The sequence below is a fragment of the Strix aluco genome, chromosome 1 (assembly GCF_031877795.1).
Source record: "Strix aluco isolate bStrAlu1 chromosome 1, bStrAlu1.hap1, whole genome shotgun sequence".
Lineage (NCBI taxonomy): Eukaryota > Metazoa > Chordata > Aves > Strigiformes > Strigidae > Strix > Strix aluco.
This window is the reverse complement of record NC_133931.1, coordinates 136,200,550-136,219,505: the sequence shown is the minus strand read 5'-3', so window position 1 is coordinate 136,219,505 and position 18,956 is coordinate 136,200,550. Positions and strand designations below refer to the sequence as shown.

Here is an 18,956-nt window from a genome sequence, read left to right as displayed (position 1 = left end):
TTTTGCATTTGGTTGATTAAATTGTGCGAGAGTCCTCCTACAACACCAAGATTTTTTTTTTTCCTTCTTTCTTCATAATATGATGCAAATCATGTGTTTAATGATATGCAGTGGATCAGTAGCCTTCACGTCATGGTATTGTTGATTTTTTAATAATGTAGACTTTCTGGAGGTAAAATATAACTTCTTAACTGTAATTGTAACTCCTGTGGCAGTACCTTCAAGATTTCTACTCCACTGAATACAGATTTTACCTCCTCTTTATATTGATTTACTCTAATATGCAGAATCCTTTGTGGCACAATGCACTCTCACTGATAGCTTTTTGCAATGTAAATCAGTAATTAGGGTATGAAAGATGGCTTGCTGACTGTAAGATGTGTTTCCTTACTTGTTAATGCAAGGTAATACTATGCAGTCAAAGTAAAATATATAGTCTTGTTAATTTTTGAGGCAAAAATGTTTGTCTTTGTGATTCATTAATTTTTATAGCAAATATTTTGTTTAATTTTTGCCACCTAGATTTGCAGTATAGCACTAATTACAACAAGAAAGTGCTGGTAGCTCATCATATTATCATCATATGTTGAATGAATGCCAAAATTTAAAGCTGTAAGTATACTTCAAAATCTTTCTAAAAATATTGAAAACTGTTGGTAGCGTACTGGCCATATGATTTACTTTGGAATTGCTTAGACTGAATTTTTCATGTTATAGAATACATCATAGCTGTGTATAATATACAATTATTGCTGACAACTGAAAAGATTAAATACGTCATAAGAAAGTCTTGAAGCACTATACCAGCATGCGCTGCTCTTTAGGCAGGGGATGCTATGTGTGGTCTGGATCACATATACTTAGTGTGGAACTTTGGTAGCATTATGCAGACTTTATACAAACTTTGAAGTACTTAAAAACACATCTGTCAAGAAGAAGACAAAACCTTAATAAATGAGAACATGTTGTTAAACATTGCCAATTATTGCACTGTGACAAAAATTAGCTGAGTATGTTGACTAAGTTAATAAGACCTTATTTGGCTAATAATATGATAAAATATATTTTATTGAATATACAATACTGTTGTATTTATGGAAAACATGAACTTCCTTGACCATTCTTTTATTTCTCACAAGGAATGCACAGATAAAGAATGGATTAAGAGAAATGCTATATAGTTTGTGTGACACCATTAAAAAATTATATATTGGTTTAATCCTGCTAATTCTTGTAATTTTATTCTTTAATGTATTAAAAATAGTTAATCTGATTTACGGCGGTAATTCATGATACAAGAGCAACATAAATGACATTCTTAAGAGTTATTTTCAGTCTGTGTTTTAAAATCCAGTTTTAATATGAAATCAAATGGTCACATAAATTAATTGTATTGTTGTTTGCAGAACCACTCTGCTTTTTCTTAGTGCATGCATACATTTTGCTTCTTTTCCACTTCAGTATGTTCTTGAGCTTTTCGCTGCCTGTTGAAAAATTGCAGCCTGTGATATGCTTAGTTCTGCTTTCTTTCTCCACCTCATATATATATTCAGTTGCATATGCCTATCGTCGTGTGTTTTTGAGGGGAATCTTTTTGATTTTTCTTTGGGAATTCTTACTTTTTTCCATAGAATAACATTTAGAATTTAGCATGTTGTCAGTTAGATCAAAATGATATTTGCTGATGCTTAGAGGTAAATACTTTAAATACAAAAGAACAGAAATTTATGTAAAGTAAAAACATGTGCAGTCTTAATTTTTGAGCAACAGTTTCTGTTATCGGTAATCTTTAGTTTGCTATAGCTAATTGGGACTGACGTGTCTTGATGTACATGTACTATCCCCAGTTACTCAGATAGTATGTTCTGATAAAGGTGACCTCATTAGAAGAAATGTTTTCTTTTTCTTAAACAGTGTCATAAATATACATTACATTTGTTTAAGGCATCCTGTGTCTTTGAAGTCAATTCAATGTACAACATAGTGTCAGCTCATTAACATTGGATCAAAGTGTATATTAAATTTCTGATTAAACATCCCCTCTTTTGCAGCTAGGAATAAACACAATTATAACTTCTTCCTTCCTGGTGTTGGTTTAAGATTAACATGTGCCCAACTTTAGTGAGTTTGACTGTTGCTCCTAGCCAGCTGGGTAAACAGACTTTAAGGAAATTAGGTGAAGTTTAGCATACAACCTTTTTTCACGGCGTTCAAAACTCCTTACATCTGTTCTAATTAACCTTCTTTTTGTCTGTCTGATGATTGCGTTTAATATCTGTGTTACACTGGGCTTGTTTAACTTTTCAACCAGTGCTGTCCTTGGGCAATTAAAAGCTGCCAGTACAAATATGTCAAGATAGCTGGAATTGGAGTGATTGGTGATACCGCCTACACAGAAGAAATTTTAGTGGGTATCTCACTGATGAGAATCAAAAATGGTATGCCCATAATGACTATGAATTTTGATTTTTTTTCCAAAATTAAAAATAAGGTAATTTAAGAATTAGTACTATTGTTTTAAAAAAGGCAGATACCTGGCAGAAAGAAGGTAACCTTTTTTATTCAGCCTTAATCTCTAATGGATACATAGCCCAGGTTGCGGATTGCACATGTTTGCTGGTAGAAGGAATCCTGTCCCCACCACAGCACTGCCACAGAAAGAATATCTGTGCTACATGATAGAGCCTGGGTGTGAGTGTGGGTGAAAGTATGATATGCCCTGGACTCAGATTTCTGTTTCTGCATGATAATGAGAGTACCTCTACCTTTATTGTGGTCTGCTATTCCTTTACTGAGTCATCCTGGTTGTCCTGTGGTCCTGACTGCATGCTGTATCTGGTCCTTCAAGAGAAGTGTGCAGCTGAGGTACTGGTTTGGGGGGTGTCTTTTGGACATGACATTAACAGAAGAAGTTACGGGAGCAGATGGTGGCAGGTTTGAGTTGAACCCATGCAGCCAGACTGCTGTCTGACCTTGCTGTACAGCAAGTAGGTGGGTTCTGGGTGCAGAATGAGGTTATGAACTCTGTGGACTATGTTCAGGCTTGACTCAGTTCAGTTTGGAAGTTGGGCTAGTTTGGTCTTGAACATGTGTTCCATCTAAGTTTAGAAAACTTTGCACATATAACCAAATTGTAGTTATTGACTGTACTTCTGTATAGGACTGGTAGCGTATGGTTGGTGTCATTACTTCATCTGTGTCCCAGTCTTTTCCATCCAAACAGAATTGTTTTGACGGGTTGGAGGAGGAAATACTCTTGTCTTCTATCTCTGCAGTGGAATCATAGAACTTCTCATAGATTACAACTTTTGGTTATAGAGAAGATAAAATGTAGCCCTAGACAACAGCTGGATACAAAATGCAGAAAAGGAAAAGAAAAAAAGAAACATAAGGAAAAAACTATGCGATATTTCAATGCGATTCTTTGAATGTGCCTTGGAAGAAATTCTTTAATTGCTTTATTTTACAAAGATAGTTATATGACTTTGTTTTATTAGATATTCTCCCCTTCAGATTTACAATATAAAAGATTTGAAAAGAACATCCTCTTAAATATGTGAAATATTTTAATCTTATAATTGAGTTATTGAATTTTGCTTTGAAGATACTGTTTGATAAATCTGAAATAAGAAATCTTTCAGTAGAGACAATTCTTCTAACTTAAATGGTAATTACTGAGTGTGGCTGAAGCATGTTGATTACTATAGATACAATTAGTTTGAGTGCAGATGTCTGAATAGAAATGCATGTTTCTACCTGTTTCATGCATCATGGATACCGTGTTTATTTCTGTATTTTTTCATACTGTAGTTGGCTGTGAATGCCCTTCATGGCAAGTAGTTTGATCTGTGTAAAAGAATACTTTCCCTGTAGTAACATGTGGAAACAGTTTGATGGAATAAAATGAGAAGAAATTAATCATAGTTATTCTGAGCTGCTTTTGCTGGTTCATCGCCAGACCTAATTTAGATTGAAATCCTTAGGAGATGGTAGTGTTTGGTAACATAAATAATCTTTCACCTAATAAAAAACATTCCAGGACATATTTGTAAACTGTTAGATACCTAGCTTGTCTAAATTAACGTTGATTGTTATTGTTATGTAGTTGAACAGTGTCCAAATGCAATCCTTGTCTTCATGGAAAAGCAAGATGAAATTGTTTGTGTATTTACCAAATTCACTTCTACAAAATTTACTTTAATGGAGTTTCAAGATGGATGTATTTGTCCTGCTAAGTGTGACTAGCCCCACAAACTTCAGCATACAGTTTCAAAGAAGTCAGCTGCTTTGAAGTGATGAAAAAATACTTCTAGTATACCTCTATTTCCAGTGTATATATGCAAGACAAGTTTATTTTTTCTAGGACAGGGTGACTAAATTATTTGGGAGCCTTTGTTCAGTACTATTTTGCTTGTCAGAGCTGAAAACAACTCTGGTTAAAGAATTAAAATTAATAAATATGAATAGTGAGAAGACATGTAAAAACATGAAAATAGGGACATTCTTTTAAAGATAGCACTCATAAGCTATGCTTGTATGTGTTTGACATCAGGCCTATGCCTAAGTAATTTTAAAACATTGAATCTAATGTAGTTAGAGCGACTGAAATATAAAATGTACATTTACTTAATGCTACTAAAAAGCTGAGAAGATAGAAAGCATAGGGAAAATGAATTTCAGGTGAGATAGAAGCTATGAAATGAGAAGAAAAGTATTGTTGGTGTAATTAAAAAGTAGAAGGGAGTCATGCTAGAGGAATGTAAGAGTCTGCTCATTTAGGACTAGACTCTGTAAAGTTTTAAGCTGTGATTCCCACTCACTTGAAGTTTAGGGTTGCAAATTGGCTGTGTAAGTGACCTTTGTGGGTCTGCATTAGTACTTGGAGCCTACTGAGGACAGGGGTGTGCCAAAGACATAGGATACTTTTTTTTTTTTTTAGTATGCCAGCCTGCACGATCTGTGATTGTCTGAACTTGTTACCACACTGTTGAAAAACAAAAGGAATTGTAGCTGTGGTAAATTTTTTAAGGATTTTGTGCCACTGCAATTTTTTTTCCCTTCCTACTCCATATCATTCAACTTGTTAAACTTTGCAGCTATTTAACATTGTTCCATTTCAACTCTGGCTACCAAAAATGACCAGATCAATGATGCGGGTGTGTTGGTTTTCATGCTCTTTTGGAGCTCTGGCTCTTGGATAATTTGTTCTTGCTAGGTAGTACTCTAGATGTGAAGTGTTGGTCTCAGTCGAATAATGCACTGTGTGTGTGGGTGTTTGTAACCTGGATAATTTCTTGATTGTGATATAAGCTCCATCACCGGCCCTAATTATTTTGGAAATGTTAATGGATTCTGGCTCTCTTTTTTTTTTTTTTTTTTCTAAATAAAAAGAGGATTTTCAGTTTTTATGAATATTCAGTAAAAATAAGCTGTAATGCATTGTGTTAGCCAGGTTGCTATGTTGTATGTAGGCTTGTGTGGCCTAAATATTCATATTTCATTTTGTAATAACAGGTGTCATCAGTACTGCTTGGACTTCACTCTTCTTGAACTGACTGTGTTGTCTGACCATGAAACACACCCTGGTTATGTATTCTCTGAATGTAGGCATCTAAAAACTTCTAGTCAGAATAAAAGTATGATAAAATGAGAATGATACAGTGTTACTGTTTAGTGGAAAGGTGGATTAGTATGCCTTGAATCTATTGAAAATACTTGGGATACCTTATTATACTCACCTGCATGGTGCACTTCATTCTACCTTTTTTTCAGTCACCATCGAATCTTTAAATCTTGAATGTATGTTGTGCTCTAGGTAGTTATGGAAAAGTCTGAATACAAAAATGAGAACCTGCTTGTAAAAGTTTTTGATTTGTGCTGTTTAAAATAGGTTATAAAAGACACTTGTTGTTTCTAAAAGCATCTAGAGGCTGGTTCAGTTTTCAGCAGATGGATGGGTGAGCTTGCTTCTGAGATACCAGTCTGTCACTTCCCCTGAAGTTGATGGAATTCTGTGTTCTCAGGACATTTTAGGATTATTTTAAGGAAACTACGATTAAAATTGTGGTTTTTGTTCCAGTATTTTGTCTGCAGTAGAAAACTAACCAGTTAGCAGAACTTATTCCTTCACAGCATAACAGACATTGAAACATTTTAAGAGCTTGCCCACAGATATTTTGATACTTTAACTGATATATTTATCAAAATGTGCAAAAACGGGGGAAAGAAATGTATGCATTTCCTGGGCATGCCAGGTTCACCAAAACTAGTGCTTGACTGTCTCTGAGGTAGAGTAGCTTGAAGGCTGTAAAGTGGACATTTAAAGAAATTCAGTTTAACTATCCATCATCTATCTACTTCACATGCAGGAAAAGTGTGTTACGCTTTTTGTGTATAATTTTGAAAGCAAATCTACTTGAGATCTGGGTCAAAATGATTAGAAATTGGAAGATGAGTACTCTGGGTAGGGAAATGTTAGTATAAGACCCAGGCACTTGCTTTAGACTCACAGGATTTGTATTTTGTGGTAGGCTAATTCAAAGTGTAAAAAAGATCTGTAAAACTATAGTGACATTAACAAGTACTTATAATTTTAAATGAGGACAGATTTTCTTTGTTTTATTCATTTTTTTAAATTCATGTCTGAACCTCTTGCCTGAGAGCTGGGCCAAATACCTATACATTCCTGACATAAATAGCAAGTCAAAGCTTCTCAGATTATAACAAATAAAATTCAGATACCTGAGACTCAGTATATCCTCTCTTTACTAATATAGAAATAGATCTTTGTCACTGATTTATAACCAGAAAAACAACATGGAAATTCCTTGCAAAAAATAAAATATTTGATGTAACTGAACATATGTAAACTAGCTGGAAGATGGTGTTCTTCACTTTACAGCCCACAGCCATCGGGGCAAAAGCCCCTTTAGATACAGTAGTACCTTATTGTTTTATTGGCCCAACTGTGCCCTAATGTTTTAAGTTTCTGAACTAAAAAATGTAGTCTAAAGCCCTGTCTTAAGTACCTAAATTCCCCATTCAGTTCATTGCAAGACTGATTGGAGGGGAATTTAGAAAAGGCTTTGTGCTGACTAGGGAGGACGCTTGCACTAACCAAAGAAAATGCCACAGAATGAGCCATACATCTTAAACTGTGCCCCTCTTTGGCCTGTATATGAGAACAAAAATCATAGCTCAATTCTTCTGCTTTTACATGCCAAATATTTTGTTTACACCATGAATGAAGATACTCATGAGCCAACTTTTGAACCAGAAGCATGTGTGGTGAGGTCTGTGTAAGCCAGCTTGTGTTTGGCAGCTGTGTTGGCATAGGCCAGCTAGAGAATGCCACCAGAAGTACTGCAGATGCAAGGTTTCCTGTGTTAGGGACTCAGCTCTCTTGTCCCATATGAAAACAGTGCAGGGCATACACAGGCCAATGTTTTCGTTTGCTTGATCCCAGTTTCACCCAGTGTGAAAGTGGCCTTAGGAACTAATGTAGGTCTTGTGTCACTGGGGTGGTAAACTCAGCCCTGTGTTGGGTCACATCATTGAGGGAGCCCGTATGTGTGTGTGCTGAGACAGAGAAAGGTCCTGCAGAAAGGTGAGTCGGTACTGAGGAAAACAACCAACCAGTTTCTGTATCTTGTCTCAGGATTTTAAGTTTTCAACTCAGTGCTGCACCTCAGCAAGTATGCTCTAGCTTATGGATTCACAGCTTTTGTACCGCAGCTGCTCATCATATGAAAGTTTTCTATGCAGTAGAAACTTCCTGGCTTTAGTAAGTACTAGAGCTCTGCATCCTGTTTTTAGAGCATAGAGTAGTCATGGTCAGAGTTGTCCTTTTTTGGAATAAAAGCTGGGGGTTTTTTTAATCAAGTGACTGCTAGTTATCCTGTTACTGCATACATAGAATTTCTCTCACTTGTATGATCAGAAGTCAGCCATAAATCTTATTCTTTGTATTAAACTTCATGTTTTCAGTCAGTGTTAGGTATAGTTTGAGCGGACTTGCTGCAGAAGAAATCTTATTGTGCCCAACTTGCGATTTCTCATTGAAATGGAGGGAAGACAGGTAAGAAACTCTCAGCCTGCCACTCGACTCAGTTCTGGGGCAATGTAAAGCAAAACTGTCATTTGAAAAATGCCATTTGTTAAATTTTAGGTGCCATGAAGCGTTCAATTATTTGAGAAGTTGATTGGGGGTTTTAAAAAATGCCATGTTTGAATTTATTAGAAATCAGATCTTCCTGATTCTTCTGGACGAGCAAAGCCTCAGCAGAGCACGAGATGTGGTTCAGTATTGTCACAAAGATACAGACATTAATGAATTTTTATTGTGCAATAAACCAGATGTCAAGAAAACAATGTGTTTCAGAGCTCTTTTAAGAATATGATTTTGAGTATTTCAATTTTATTTAGAATTGCAGTTTGGTTTTTGGTTCCTCAGTGCGTGTTTCACTTGCGAGATTTGGTTACGCAAGTCACATTGTACTCTCTTGGCCTGTTTTATGCTCAAAATGTAACATGACATGATTGTTAAAAACTGTAATAAAATATTGGATCAGCCTAAGAAATCCTCTTTTGCTAACTGGTTTTCTGGAATGGTAACTGTTTCAGAAAAAAAAAGTTCAAACAGACTTAACTAATTACAGAAAAGCTGTGGCTAGCATGCTGCTCTGTCTCTTCCCATGACCTTCTAATTTTATATAGTTTTTTTGTGTGTGTATGTGACCAATTAAAATATGACGGCGGAACAAAACAGCATAGTCCAAATGCCCAGCAGCCGGGATATAGAAGTAGTAATCCTGGAATCGTAGGGAATAGAGAGGGGACAAGTTGCAGATAATTTAGTCTCTCTGCTTCTTATGCACAGCTTTTCCTCAAAGTATATCTGTTAAATTTACTCCTCATTTAATACATCGATGTATTACTAAGTTTATAGTGTTTTGTTTTGTCAGTTTGTCTTTTCTGTTACAGAAGTAAAATTGATCCTGCCTAGGACAGAAAGATGGACTAGATAGATCACCTCTCAAGATCCTTTACACACACTTCTGTAATTTCATAGTTCTCGGTTATCTTTCTGTACCAGGTTTTGCCTTTGGATTGTAGTGTTTTGCTCCATGTAGTGTTTTATATAGATATCTCTTCCCATGTATTAGAAAGAAAAAGTGCTTTTCAGATTTTGAGAAAGTGGTTCAGATATTTCTCTTGTCATATGAATCTTTTGAATCTTTTCTCTCCCTTCTCCCTGCCCCAGTAGCTCATGCATATCAGAACTCTTTGGGCATGAGAAATTGGTTCACATCTCTGTCCTCATTCTGTAAAAGAATGAACTAAGAAGCTGTATTTTAGAGCTCATAAAGCGCTCAACACGCTGACTGCATTCTTTGTTTTATTGTTCAGTAGTGTAAAAGGGGAAGGGAAGACAACTAGTTCTTTCTCTTCTAAGAGGAAAAAAAACCTTGGGCTCACTTTTGGCATCTCATTCTGCCACTGTATGCTTATCTGAGATCAGAAATCTTGTAAGAATGGGCAGGGCTCGTATGTATGAGGGTAGGATTTGCTAACAGAAGATAAATGAAATCAACAACAACAGTGCTCTCATTTATGCAATGAGACACCCATTTTTTTTCTGTGTCAAAGCTCACTAGACCTCAGGAGATCTTCTGTGGCTGAAAAGGGTCAGAGTTCACCACTGGGAGTGGTTTTCTAGGTATACTGATTTAAGATGCTGGATAATTCAAAATGTTTTGAAACAGCATCAGTTATTCTTTTTTATTATTCTTTAAAAATAGATAAACAGTATAGTGTAAGGACGCCATTCATAGTTAGCATTGTTAGAGAACATGCTTTTTGCCCTGTGACTTGGTAAGCAATGTTCTGCCATTGCATCTTTTACTTCATTTTTGTATGAACAACTCTTGTTCCAGTTGCCTTCAGCTTCATATAAAGTTCATGTGAACTTTAAAGTTCATGTGAACATAAGTGACTGATGAAGTGGGGGTAACTTTCTTGTATCAAAATGACTAAAACCAGCTAGGAGAGTTCTGTTTGAGATGCCATATATTATAATACCATATATTGATGAAAAGATAAAAGATACATGTTTAATTGGTTTCAAATCTAAGCAAAACCAAAACTGAAATATAAGCATTTAAGTATCTGTCCTGGGGCACAGTGCTGCTGGATATTAAATACTTTCCGATGTATATACTGTGTTCCCAGTGATTTCACCAGTAAGTGTTGTTGCTCAGTATTTCACAAGGTGAATTCAACATAGAGGAACAAGCTCACTTTTCTGGAACTTTTCTTGTTGCTGATTTCTGAGCAGTTTAGCCAAATTGAATTCTGTGAAAGCAATAGGTGGATTATCAAGACTTCTCAGTTGTGTCTCCTGCTGTTTGATATATGAATAGGCCTAGAACTGTCCTCACAGAAACCACTTAATATTATGTAGAAGAAAGTCTAAAAAGCGAGCATCTTGGATCTGTACATGTATTTGCAGTAGATGTTTGTAAAGGACTTAAGATTTTTTTGTAATTGGCCCTCAGTGTGTACTCCTACAGTCTTCTGTTGCTGTATTAATGATAAAAGTCTCATACAGATTAAGTAATATGACTTATGCATTATGAGATATATAAAAGATAAGTAGAAAATGCATTTTAACGCTCTTAATTTTTTTTGACTGCAACTATATGATATACATTAATTAGTAACATTGAGGCCTCTCTTTGTGTTTTGTTCCACAGGCTGCAGGAGCAATTCGTCCTCTAGTTTCTACTGTTATTGCCTCTGCTGCAGATGGCTGTTTAGACCACTCATTGGAACGTGCCAGGTACAGAGCGAGTGAAATGCCTCAGGCTTTCTTATTTGATATAATCTATGAAGCATACCAACAGGTAAGACTTTGAGACTTTCCAAGACTTTTTTCCATTTACTTTAGTTAAAAAAACTCCAACACCTTTATGTCTTTTCTTTCAAAAATATTCAGCATCTATTTCAGATCACATCAAACTGTGTGCGTATTACTTCTCTGTAGTCTTTCGATGAAAATGCTTTATCATTCTAATCTATTCAAGTTTTTCAATTATCAAACTGCCAAATACAAGATGGGGTGAGGAGTCTAAACTATTGGAAAGACAGATGTGCTTTAATTTTATTGCACATTAAATAGATTACTTAAATGAGTGGATTAATGTGTTTAAAGTTAGGTATGTATTACGTATTGTTGACTGAGAGTATCAGAGTGTTGGATGTACAGTGTAATAACGACATTATATAATAACAGGATGGGATACAGGCTGTTGTGAAACGTTCTGATAATACTAACTTGATACATCTAGGTAAAAAGTGTTCAATTTGTTTCATGTTGCATGTGTATTACACGTACTTTGATTACTGGCTGAAAATAATATTTACTTAGTCTCTGTTGTAATTTTCCCTTTTTTTGCTAATATATTGCTTTAACATTTTTATTTAAGAAAATAAAAATTGTGGGTAGTGTATTAAACCTTGACTCTTTTGCCTTTATCTCTCTTGAAGACTGCCCCACCCTGCATTCACAGTTTACTGGAAACACTCCAAGCGTTCGTCTCAGCATTCTACTTCCTTTTCATTCATCACCTTGTGGAAATTGCCTGTCCTCTAGGTATCTTCCAGACTGACTGGAAGCAGAGCATTTCTTTTGTCATTTGGAAGGAATTATTTTTCACTCCAGTAATGCTGACAGTCACGCTTCCCATCAGCCTTTCATTTCTAGAGTAAACAAGCCCAAATTACTGATACCCACCTTCAGAGAGTGCATAGCTTAGAAGTCACCAACAACAGAACAAATGCGTGGACAGGCAATGAAGAAGAAACAGTTGCTTAATTGTTCAGTAATTGTTTTACTTAAAAATGTTGGCACAAATTCCATGTCATACCCTTTATACATGATACTTGAAGATATCCTTAGATACTGAAGATGAAGGTCTGTCCAAGATGAAGAGCTACTCAAGTGATTGGACTAGCTCCAACTTTTTTACTTCTGATGGGAAGCAGGGGGATGTTCTTGGTGTATATAACACACAGCTGATACTTATAAGTGAGACTCTAGCTTGAATGTAGTGGGCATACTCATGATAAAGGCAGCATATATGTGCCTAGAACACATCTCAAGAGACAACAGCTACTGTTGGTTATACAACTGTTTCTTTCTTGATGTGTATCTCTTTTGGCAAATTGCATGTTTATGTGTTGTTTCTTTAAAAAAACCCCCAAACCAACCCCTATTTTTTCCTACTGTGTTTGCTCTTAGTTTGCAGATACAGTAGAGCTGGCAAATACATAAAAAGCTTTTGCCCTAAATGTCTTGCTCAGAAGGCAACTATATTTGCAGTCCCTGTGCTCCTCTGAATAGTGTTCTCTTCTCACATATGCATTCCATCAGTTTTCTTTTTTGTATGCCTTCTTTCAAGAACAAGCCACCAAAGTTGTTAGCAAGGAACCAAGTCTATGGTTCCTTGTCCCCAGTTCCCTTTGCATTGGCTAAATTCTGGTCATTTAAATGCTCTGTGCCTTGGAGCTCTGGGAAGGATAACACTCCACTAAACCTCTCAACTCATATTGTTTGCTGATTATTTATGTTTCAATGGTGCCTAGCTGTCCAAGTCAAGGATTAAGACCCTATTGTTCTGGGAACTGTACAAACAAATAAAAAAGGATAGATAATCGTTGTCCTGAGAAACTTAGTCAAGCTACTGTAGAACAGATTTTTGTAGGAATGGATGAAGCTTATGATGCTTCCTAAATATTAACATATCCATCATTAGTTCCCACAACAACCTGGTGAAGTAGGTAAGTATTGTAGAGATGAGCAAAAGAAAAATAATAATTTTGTTACTCAAGTTGGAAATCATTCACAAAGCTGGGAACAGAATTGATTTTGGCTGACTTGGCGTGGGATCATGATCCCACTCCTGTGTATTTTATACAGTTGTGACCTTTATGCAACAACAGTGTGGGGAAAAACAGCAGTCAAACATGCATTCCTTAGAAAGAAACTGTCCATCGTTGCTGCAAATAACAGGCTTTTCAGTTACATTGTGGGTAATGTGGAATACTGCTCCTAAACTCTGCTTCTATTTAAATACATCATCTGATGCGAGTAGGTAGATTTAGAGAATTTACTTCCAGATGTATTCTTTTTCATGAATGTAAGATCTCTGCATATCTTGACCACTATGTTTGCTACATTCAATTAGTCAGTTCTCTGATCCTTACAGGTTTGCCATCTATAGTCTTTCTTGCTCTTCTCGTCTGGTGCCAATCTGGGCAGAGCAGACTAGTGCTACTTCTCCTCTTATTGCTGTTTTGAATTTGTTTGGAAAGGAATAAGCCTTAACACTACTAAAATATGTAAAAATACTTTTCTTTGATATTTATCAAATTAAAAATAATTTCCTTAGAAAACTTTTTCCACTTTTTACTATCATTTTTTAATCAAGCAATGATTTGGTGAAAAATACCTGCCTTGTGCATAAAATTAGTTGAAGTAGATACAACAAATGCCAAAGATTGGTTTACAATATTATCTTAAAATATATGTATACTACAGTGAATTCCCTTTATATTTGGTGGCAAAAATCCAGCACAGATTTTGAGGTCATTCAGCTAGGTTGTGTCCATGCAGTTCATTGTGATGCATATAATTTTTGTGTGCTGGATCTCAATTTAGTTTTCACTATTACCTCTTCGCTGTTGCCTAGAACACGCATATTCCAAACAGATCTTCTTTGTTCAGATATATGTTGCTTTCTGATTTAACTGTGACGATGTCAACATTTCTGACATCATAACTATTAACTTCTCAGCTTTATAGTAGTGCTGTTGAAACCTTTTACTTCTTGTTTTTCAAAAATTGCATGCACTCATTGTCTTTGTAATGACTTTGAGAGCTCATTAAAACAAATATTCTTCATCAATTTCATATCTGATATTAAAGCCCCTTTTAAATAGGATTTTTCAAAGTTTAAAACCTAGTACTTTTTAAAGTGTGATTTTTCTAGCTTTGGTTTTCCTTATTAGAACCACTCTGTCAAAAAAAGAAAAAATGTTGGACTGGAAGTGACATCAAATTAAAGTCTGTTTGGTCAGTTACCCAGAAACAGGGTTAAGTATTCCATCCATTACCTCTGAAGTATGCTATGCAATAATTTCCATTGTGTTTCTAATTTTTGCTCGTGTTCTGTGAGAGAATTAGGTTCTGCGAGAAGGTATGCATTATATTGTTTTCAGAAGGGTTTCTTGTAACCACTCGTCATATCTCCTTTTGCTAGGTGTATTAATTTGAAATCTTCTGTTCTTTGGGATGGCCCTCCTCTCACAATTCCCTATGTTTCTTGATCCTGGTGGATAAATTATTTCATCTTTCTACTCTGCTATTGTAAGGTAGCCAAGGACTTCTACTTGCAAAGTAGGGTGGATTGGTTGGTTTGGTTTGTTTTTGATCCCCAGAGAAGTAAATAAATCTGAAATGGGAAAAGCAATCCAAAAAATGTTGGTGAGGTATTTGATACTGCTAGGTCTTCTGATGGTTAATTTTGTACAGTTTTTTTTAACCATACCGAAACAGTGGTATAGATTTATAAAAATATTTCCTTAAAAGTAATCTCAGATTTTTCCATTTAATGTCAATTTTAGTATCAAATAGTGGTGGAAGCAGCTTTTTTTACATGTCTGTATATCGTAGAATCATAGAATGATTTGGGTTGGAAGGGACCTTAAAGATCATCTAGTTCCAACCCCCCTGCCATGGGCAGGGACACCTTCCACTAGACCAGGTTGCTCAAAGCCCCATCCAGCCTGGCCTTGAACACTGCCAGGGAGGGGGCAGCCACAGCTTCTCTGGGCAACCTGTTCCAGTGTCTAACTGGCTTCACAGGAAAGAATTTCTTCCTTATATCTAATCTAAATCTAAAACTCTTTCAGTTTAAAGCCATTATCCCTCACGCTATCACTACACTCCCTGATAGAGTCCCTCCCCATCTTTCCTGTAGCCCTCTTTAAATACTGGAAGGCTGCTATAAGGTCTCCCCGGAGCCTTCTCTTCTCCAGGCTGAACAACCCCAACTCTCTCAGCCTGTCCTCACAGGGGAGGTGCTCCAGCCCTCCGATCATCTTCATGGCCTCCTCTGGACTCGTTTGAACAGGTTGTAAGGAACTGAAGGAAGTAATGCCTCAAACATTTATCGACACAGAAAACCTCAAGGACAAGCTGTGGCCTTTGTGATTAGTCTAAGGAATGTCACCTAAGGAAGCACAGAGTGTATCAAAGGGTGCATGCCCCCGTTCCTTATGGTGGTATTGACAAACTCCTCAGATAAACTTCAAAGTGGGGAAACATGGACTGAGTGAAACCAAATGTCTCTCATCAAGCACAAGGACCACTGGCTCCCTTGTGTAAGCCTGATACTTTGTGGCTTTATTGTGTAAGCCTGACACCATGCAGGTCTTACTATTGAAGAGGTGATAAGGCCTGATGAGAGGTGAGCATTTCTGCCCCGGAAGCTGGATGCTCAAGAAGCATGAAGTTAGCAAAAAGTCTGTGGGAACTGAGGAAAGACATAAAGGTGGGCTGGGCAAGCATGACCACTGACCTAATTGGACGAGGGGGTTGGTGCGCCCCACTCCCCCTCAGTGCATACTTATGGAAATGAGTTTGTGGAATACCTGCTTCTTCTGGTCTAGTATGCTAATCAGCTGATAAGATGAACTCAAAAGGCGACAGAAAACTTTGCTGTGTGTCCACCCACCACTCAAGATTACCAGACCTGAGACAATGCTGGATTCTTGGGTGGTGATCTGGATTTCTTCGACTCTCTTTCTCTCCTTTCTTTTTCTTTTCTTTCCTTCCTTATATATTTATAAGAGACCACATTGCTTATTATCCTTTTCCAAGTTTAGTTTGTTTCTACCGCAAGTGAAACATTTTAACTGGTTGTTTGGTGTCGCTTCACCTTAATTTAATCTGAGGGGGTCACAGAACCTTTACGCTCCCTGTGCTCCCAGTCCAGGTTGTAACACAGGTGTCCATGTCCTTCTTATGTTGGGGGCCCCAGAGCTGAACACAGTGCTCCAGATGGGGTCTCATGAGAGTGGAGTAGAGGGGGAGAGTCACCTCCCTTGACCTGCTGGCCACACTTCTCTTGATGCAGCCCAGGACACAGTTGGATTTCTGGGCTGTGAGTGCACATTGCTGGCTCATAGTCAGTTTTCCATCCGCTAATACCCCCAAGTCCTTCTCCGCAGCGCTGCTCTCAATCCACTCATCGCTCAGCCTGTATCTGTGCTTGGGATTGCCCCAATCCATGTGCAGGACCTTGTACTTGGCCTTGTTGAACTTCATGAGGTTCACACAGGCCCACCTCTCCAGCCTGTCCAGGTCCCTCTGGATGGCACATCCCTTCCCTCCAGCGTGTCGACTGCACCACACAGCTTGGTGTTGTCAGCAAACTTGCTGAGGGTGCACTCAATCCCACCGCCCATGTCACCAACAAAGATGCTAAACAGAGGTTAACAGATGTTAATGTGCTTCAGATATCCCATATCTTTACTTTTTTATTGGGGGAATGCAAACGTTTGGGAACTTTGGCGAAAGAAGAATTGGGAGTCCTTTGTTTCTGCCTTTTTGTGATGCAGGTAAGTGGAGATGCAACAGAGAAGGGAAAACTTTTCAGTATTCTTCTATCTGAAATGATAATTACTCCAACGTAGCAGGATGAGAAGACCACTGTTCAGGAAATAGCTGCTCCTTCCACTCCAGAATAGTGATTTTAACATTTTTATGAAGTTTCTGTTGCATTGTTATACGTTTTACTTTTAACTCAGGATACCTTTTGGCCACTGTATTGGATGTCACATAAGCCAGACTAAAAACATTTAAGGTCAATATTGAAATTAAGGAACTGTTGAGAGCCTGCAACAGCCAGTGGAGCTAAAGTGATGTCTTGATCTTAAAAGGCCTTACTACTCTGAGTTATGTGTCATTAGGTAGAGCACATAACTATAATAAATGAATAGGCATAATGGGTTTTTGGCCTCTGTTGCAACTCTCTGTGTTCAGTTGATTATAGGAAAACAGCTGTTTACTCCTATTTCAGTGAAGTATTCTGATGCCTCCACTTCGTAGTAGGACTTTGGAATTTGGTGTTGGGATGGTCCTGAGATGAGAAAAGAGTGAATTGTACTGGCCTCCTTACATATGCCTGTGTTATTGTGTCACTCATCATATATATGCCTCCTCACCTCATACTCTTATGAAGTACAGCACTGCTTTCATGCCCTTCAATTTGTTAAATTTATAAAAGTTATAAATTTATAAAATTTATAATAGTTGTAGCTTTTATTTGTATGATGATTGCTTGACACAGGGTGGACAGGCAACAGATGGAAGCAGCTGCAAGGAGAGAAAGAACTAGATTTATGTGTGTGGTGTCTGGCAAGCAGGAGGCTTTACCTTAGCCAGGGGTTTTCCTTGGGATGCTGTATAAAAGGACATATAAATGTGTTAAGGGGATAAACGTAATGTTGCATCAGTGCTCTTAGTTCTGGTATGTCCTACTTCATGAGTTCTTTCCTGCACAGTGTAATGAACCACACCCCTAACCTTCAGTAAATATTAGTAATGGACAAGTTAAACTTTTTTAAATAAAAAATGCAAATGTCTAATAACTAGTAAAACCTGTGGAAAAGTTGTAAAATTGCAGAACCCATGATTTGTTCAATTCTAACCTACCTGGGACAGAAATAGCCAGTTGGATTTTTTTTTTTTTTTAAAGGTTAAAAGAATTAAATTCCTGATCTTTGGAAATGCATGTTTCTTTTCTATTCTTATCAGGCCTAAGGGAAATCAGAAAAATTTAAGTGTTAATTGAAAATCCACCCTTTCCGAAGATAGCAGATAAAGGATAACTTCCTTAGACCAGACTTGTTCATTTTTGATTAAGGTAGTTTCATGTGTCTGTTCAGCTTTTTAAATTAAAAAGGAGAAAATGCAAAGTATGATCCTGTAAGCCTGGGAGGAGGAGGGGGGGGGGGGAACTTCACTTACTAGAAGTCAAGTGTTCCCCTGGAGCAGTATCTTTTAGGGAATTAGAGTATCAGGAAGACAGGTAGACTACCTTTTTCCTTTAATCAGAGTAGGCTGAGACTGATTTCTGTAATAATTCTGTTTCTGACATACTGTGAAATGCACAGAGATCTCAGAGATCTTTTGTCTTTAACACAAAGCATCTTGTTGTGTCATGTCATGTTACAGTGTACAAAATAACACAGCCACAATATACAAAGGCTGAAATACCCAAATTTAACAAAGCATTGTGTATTTGAAATGTATCTGCCAAAGTAAGGAAGGTAGTAGGAACAATTAAAAAGCTTTGCGTTTCCTTATCTGGCAGAGGAACAATTGAAAATAGAAGCAGAAGAGTGGTGTGTAGAAGATCCTGACTAGTTTCTATGTCAAGAGATGTAAACAAAAAGCCTAGAGAAGGCGATACCATGGTTAGAGAGTTGCCAGCAGAAATACAATAGAATTGCTCACTAATGTGACCAGTCTGGTGAAGCCCAGGACCTTGTAAGAGGGAAGAGCTACACACAGCTGAAGAAAGGTTGGGACATGTTAAAAGGCTATTCTGCAGGAATCCTTCGCATGTGAATGGCTTGACAAAGTCTAATCACTTTTTAAAGATAGTGATAGGTTTATAACAATCTTAATTTTAAAAAATAATTTTCATACACAATGTTTTTTCTGGTAATCTTTTATACGTTGTTTTGCACTTTACATTTTTACACTTACCTCAAGATCTTCTGTGCCTGGGAAAATTTACCACAAAAGCTACACCATTTTGGGGATTTCTTGTATTGCATATGTAGTTAGTTTAATCATCTGTTGATAGTAGACCTTTTGTAGATTG

The 18,956-nt window shown here is 37.0% G+C and overlaps 1 protein-coding gene across 6 annotated transcripts in view; it reads left to right on the top strand.

Annotated features, from left to right (window-relative positions):
• The window catches only part of CRPPA (CDP-L-ribitol pyrophosphorylase A), a 146,390-nt gene that overhangs the window by 12,770 nt on the left and 114,664 nt on the right, over positions 1-18,956 (top strand). For all 6 annotated transcript variants that reach the window (XR_012624768.1, XM_074836706.1, XM_074836727.1 and 3 more), the window contains exon 3: positions 10,755-10,904. Coding sequence is in view for 5 of the 6 variants with exons in the window: in XM_074836706.1 (XP_074692807.1) it covers positions 10,755-10,904 (150 nt within the window). In the remaining variant the exon portion in view is untranslated. The remainder of the gene's footprint in view (positions 1-10,754; positions 10,905-18,956) is intronic.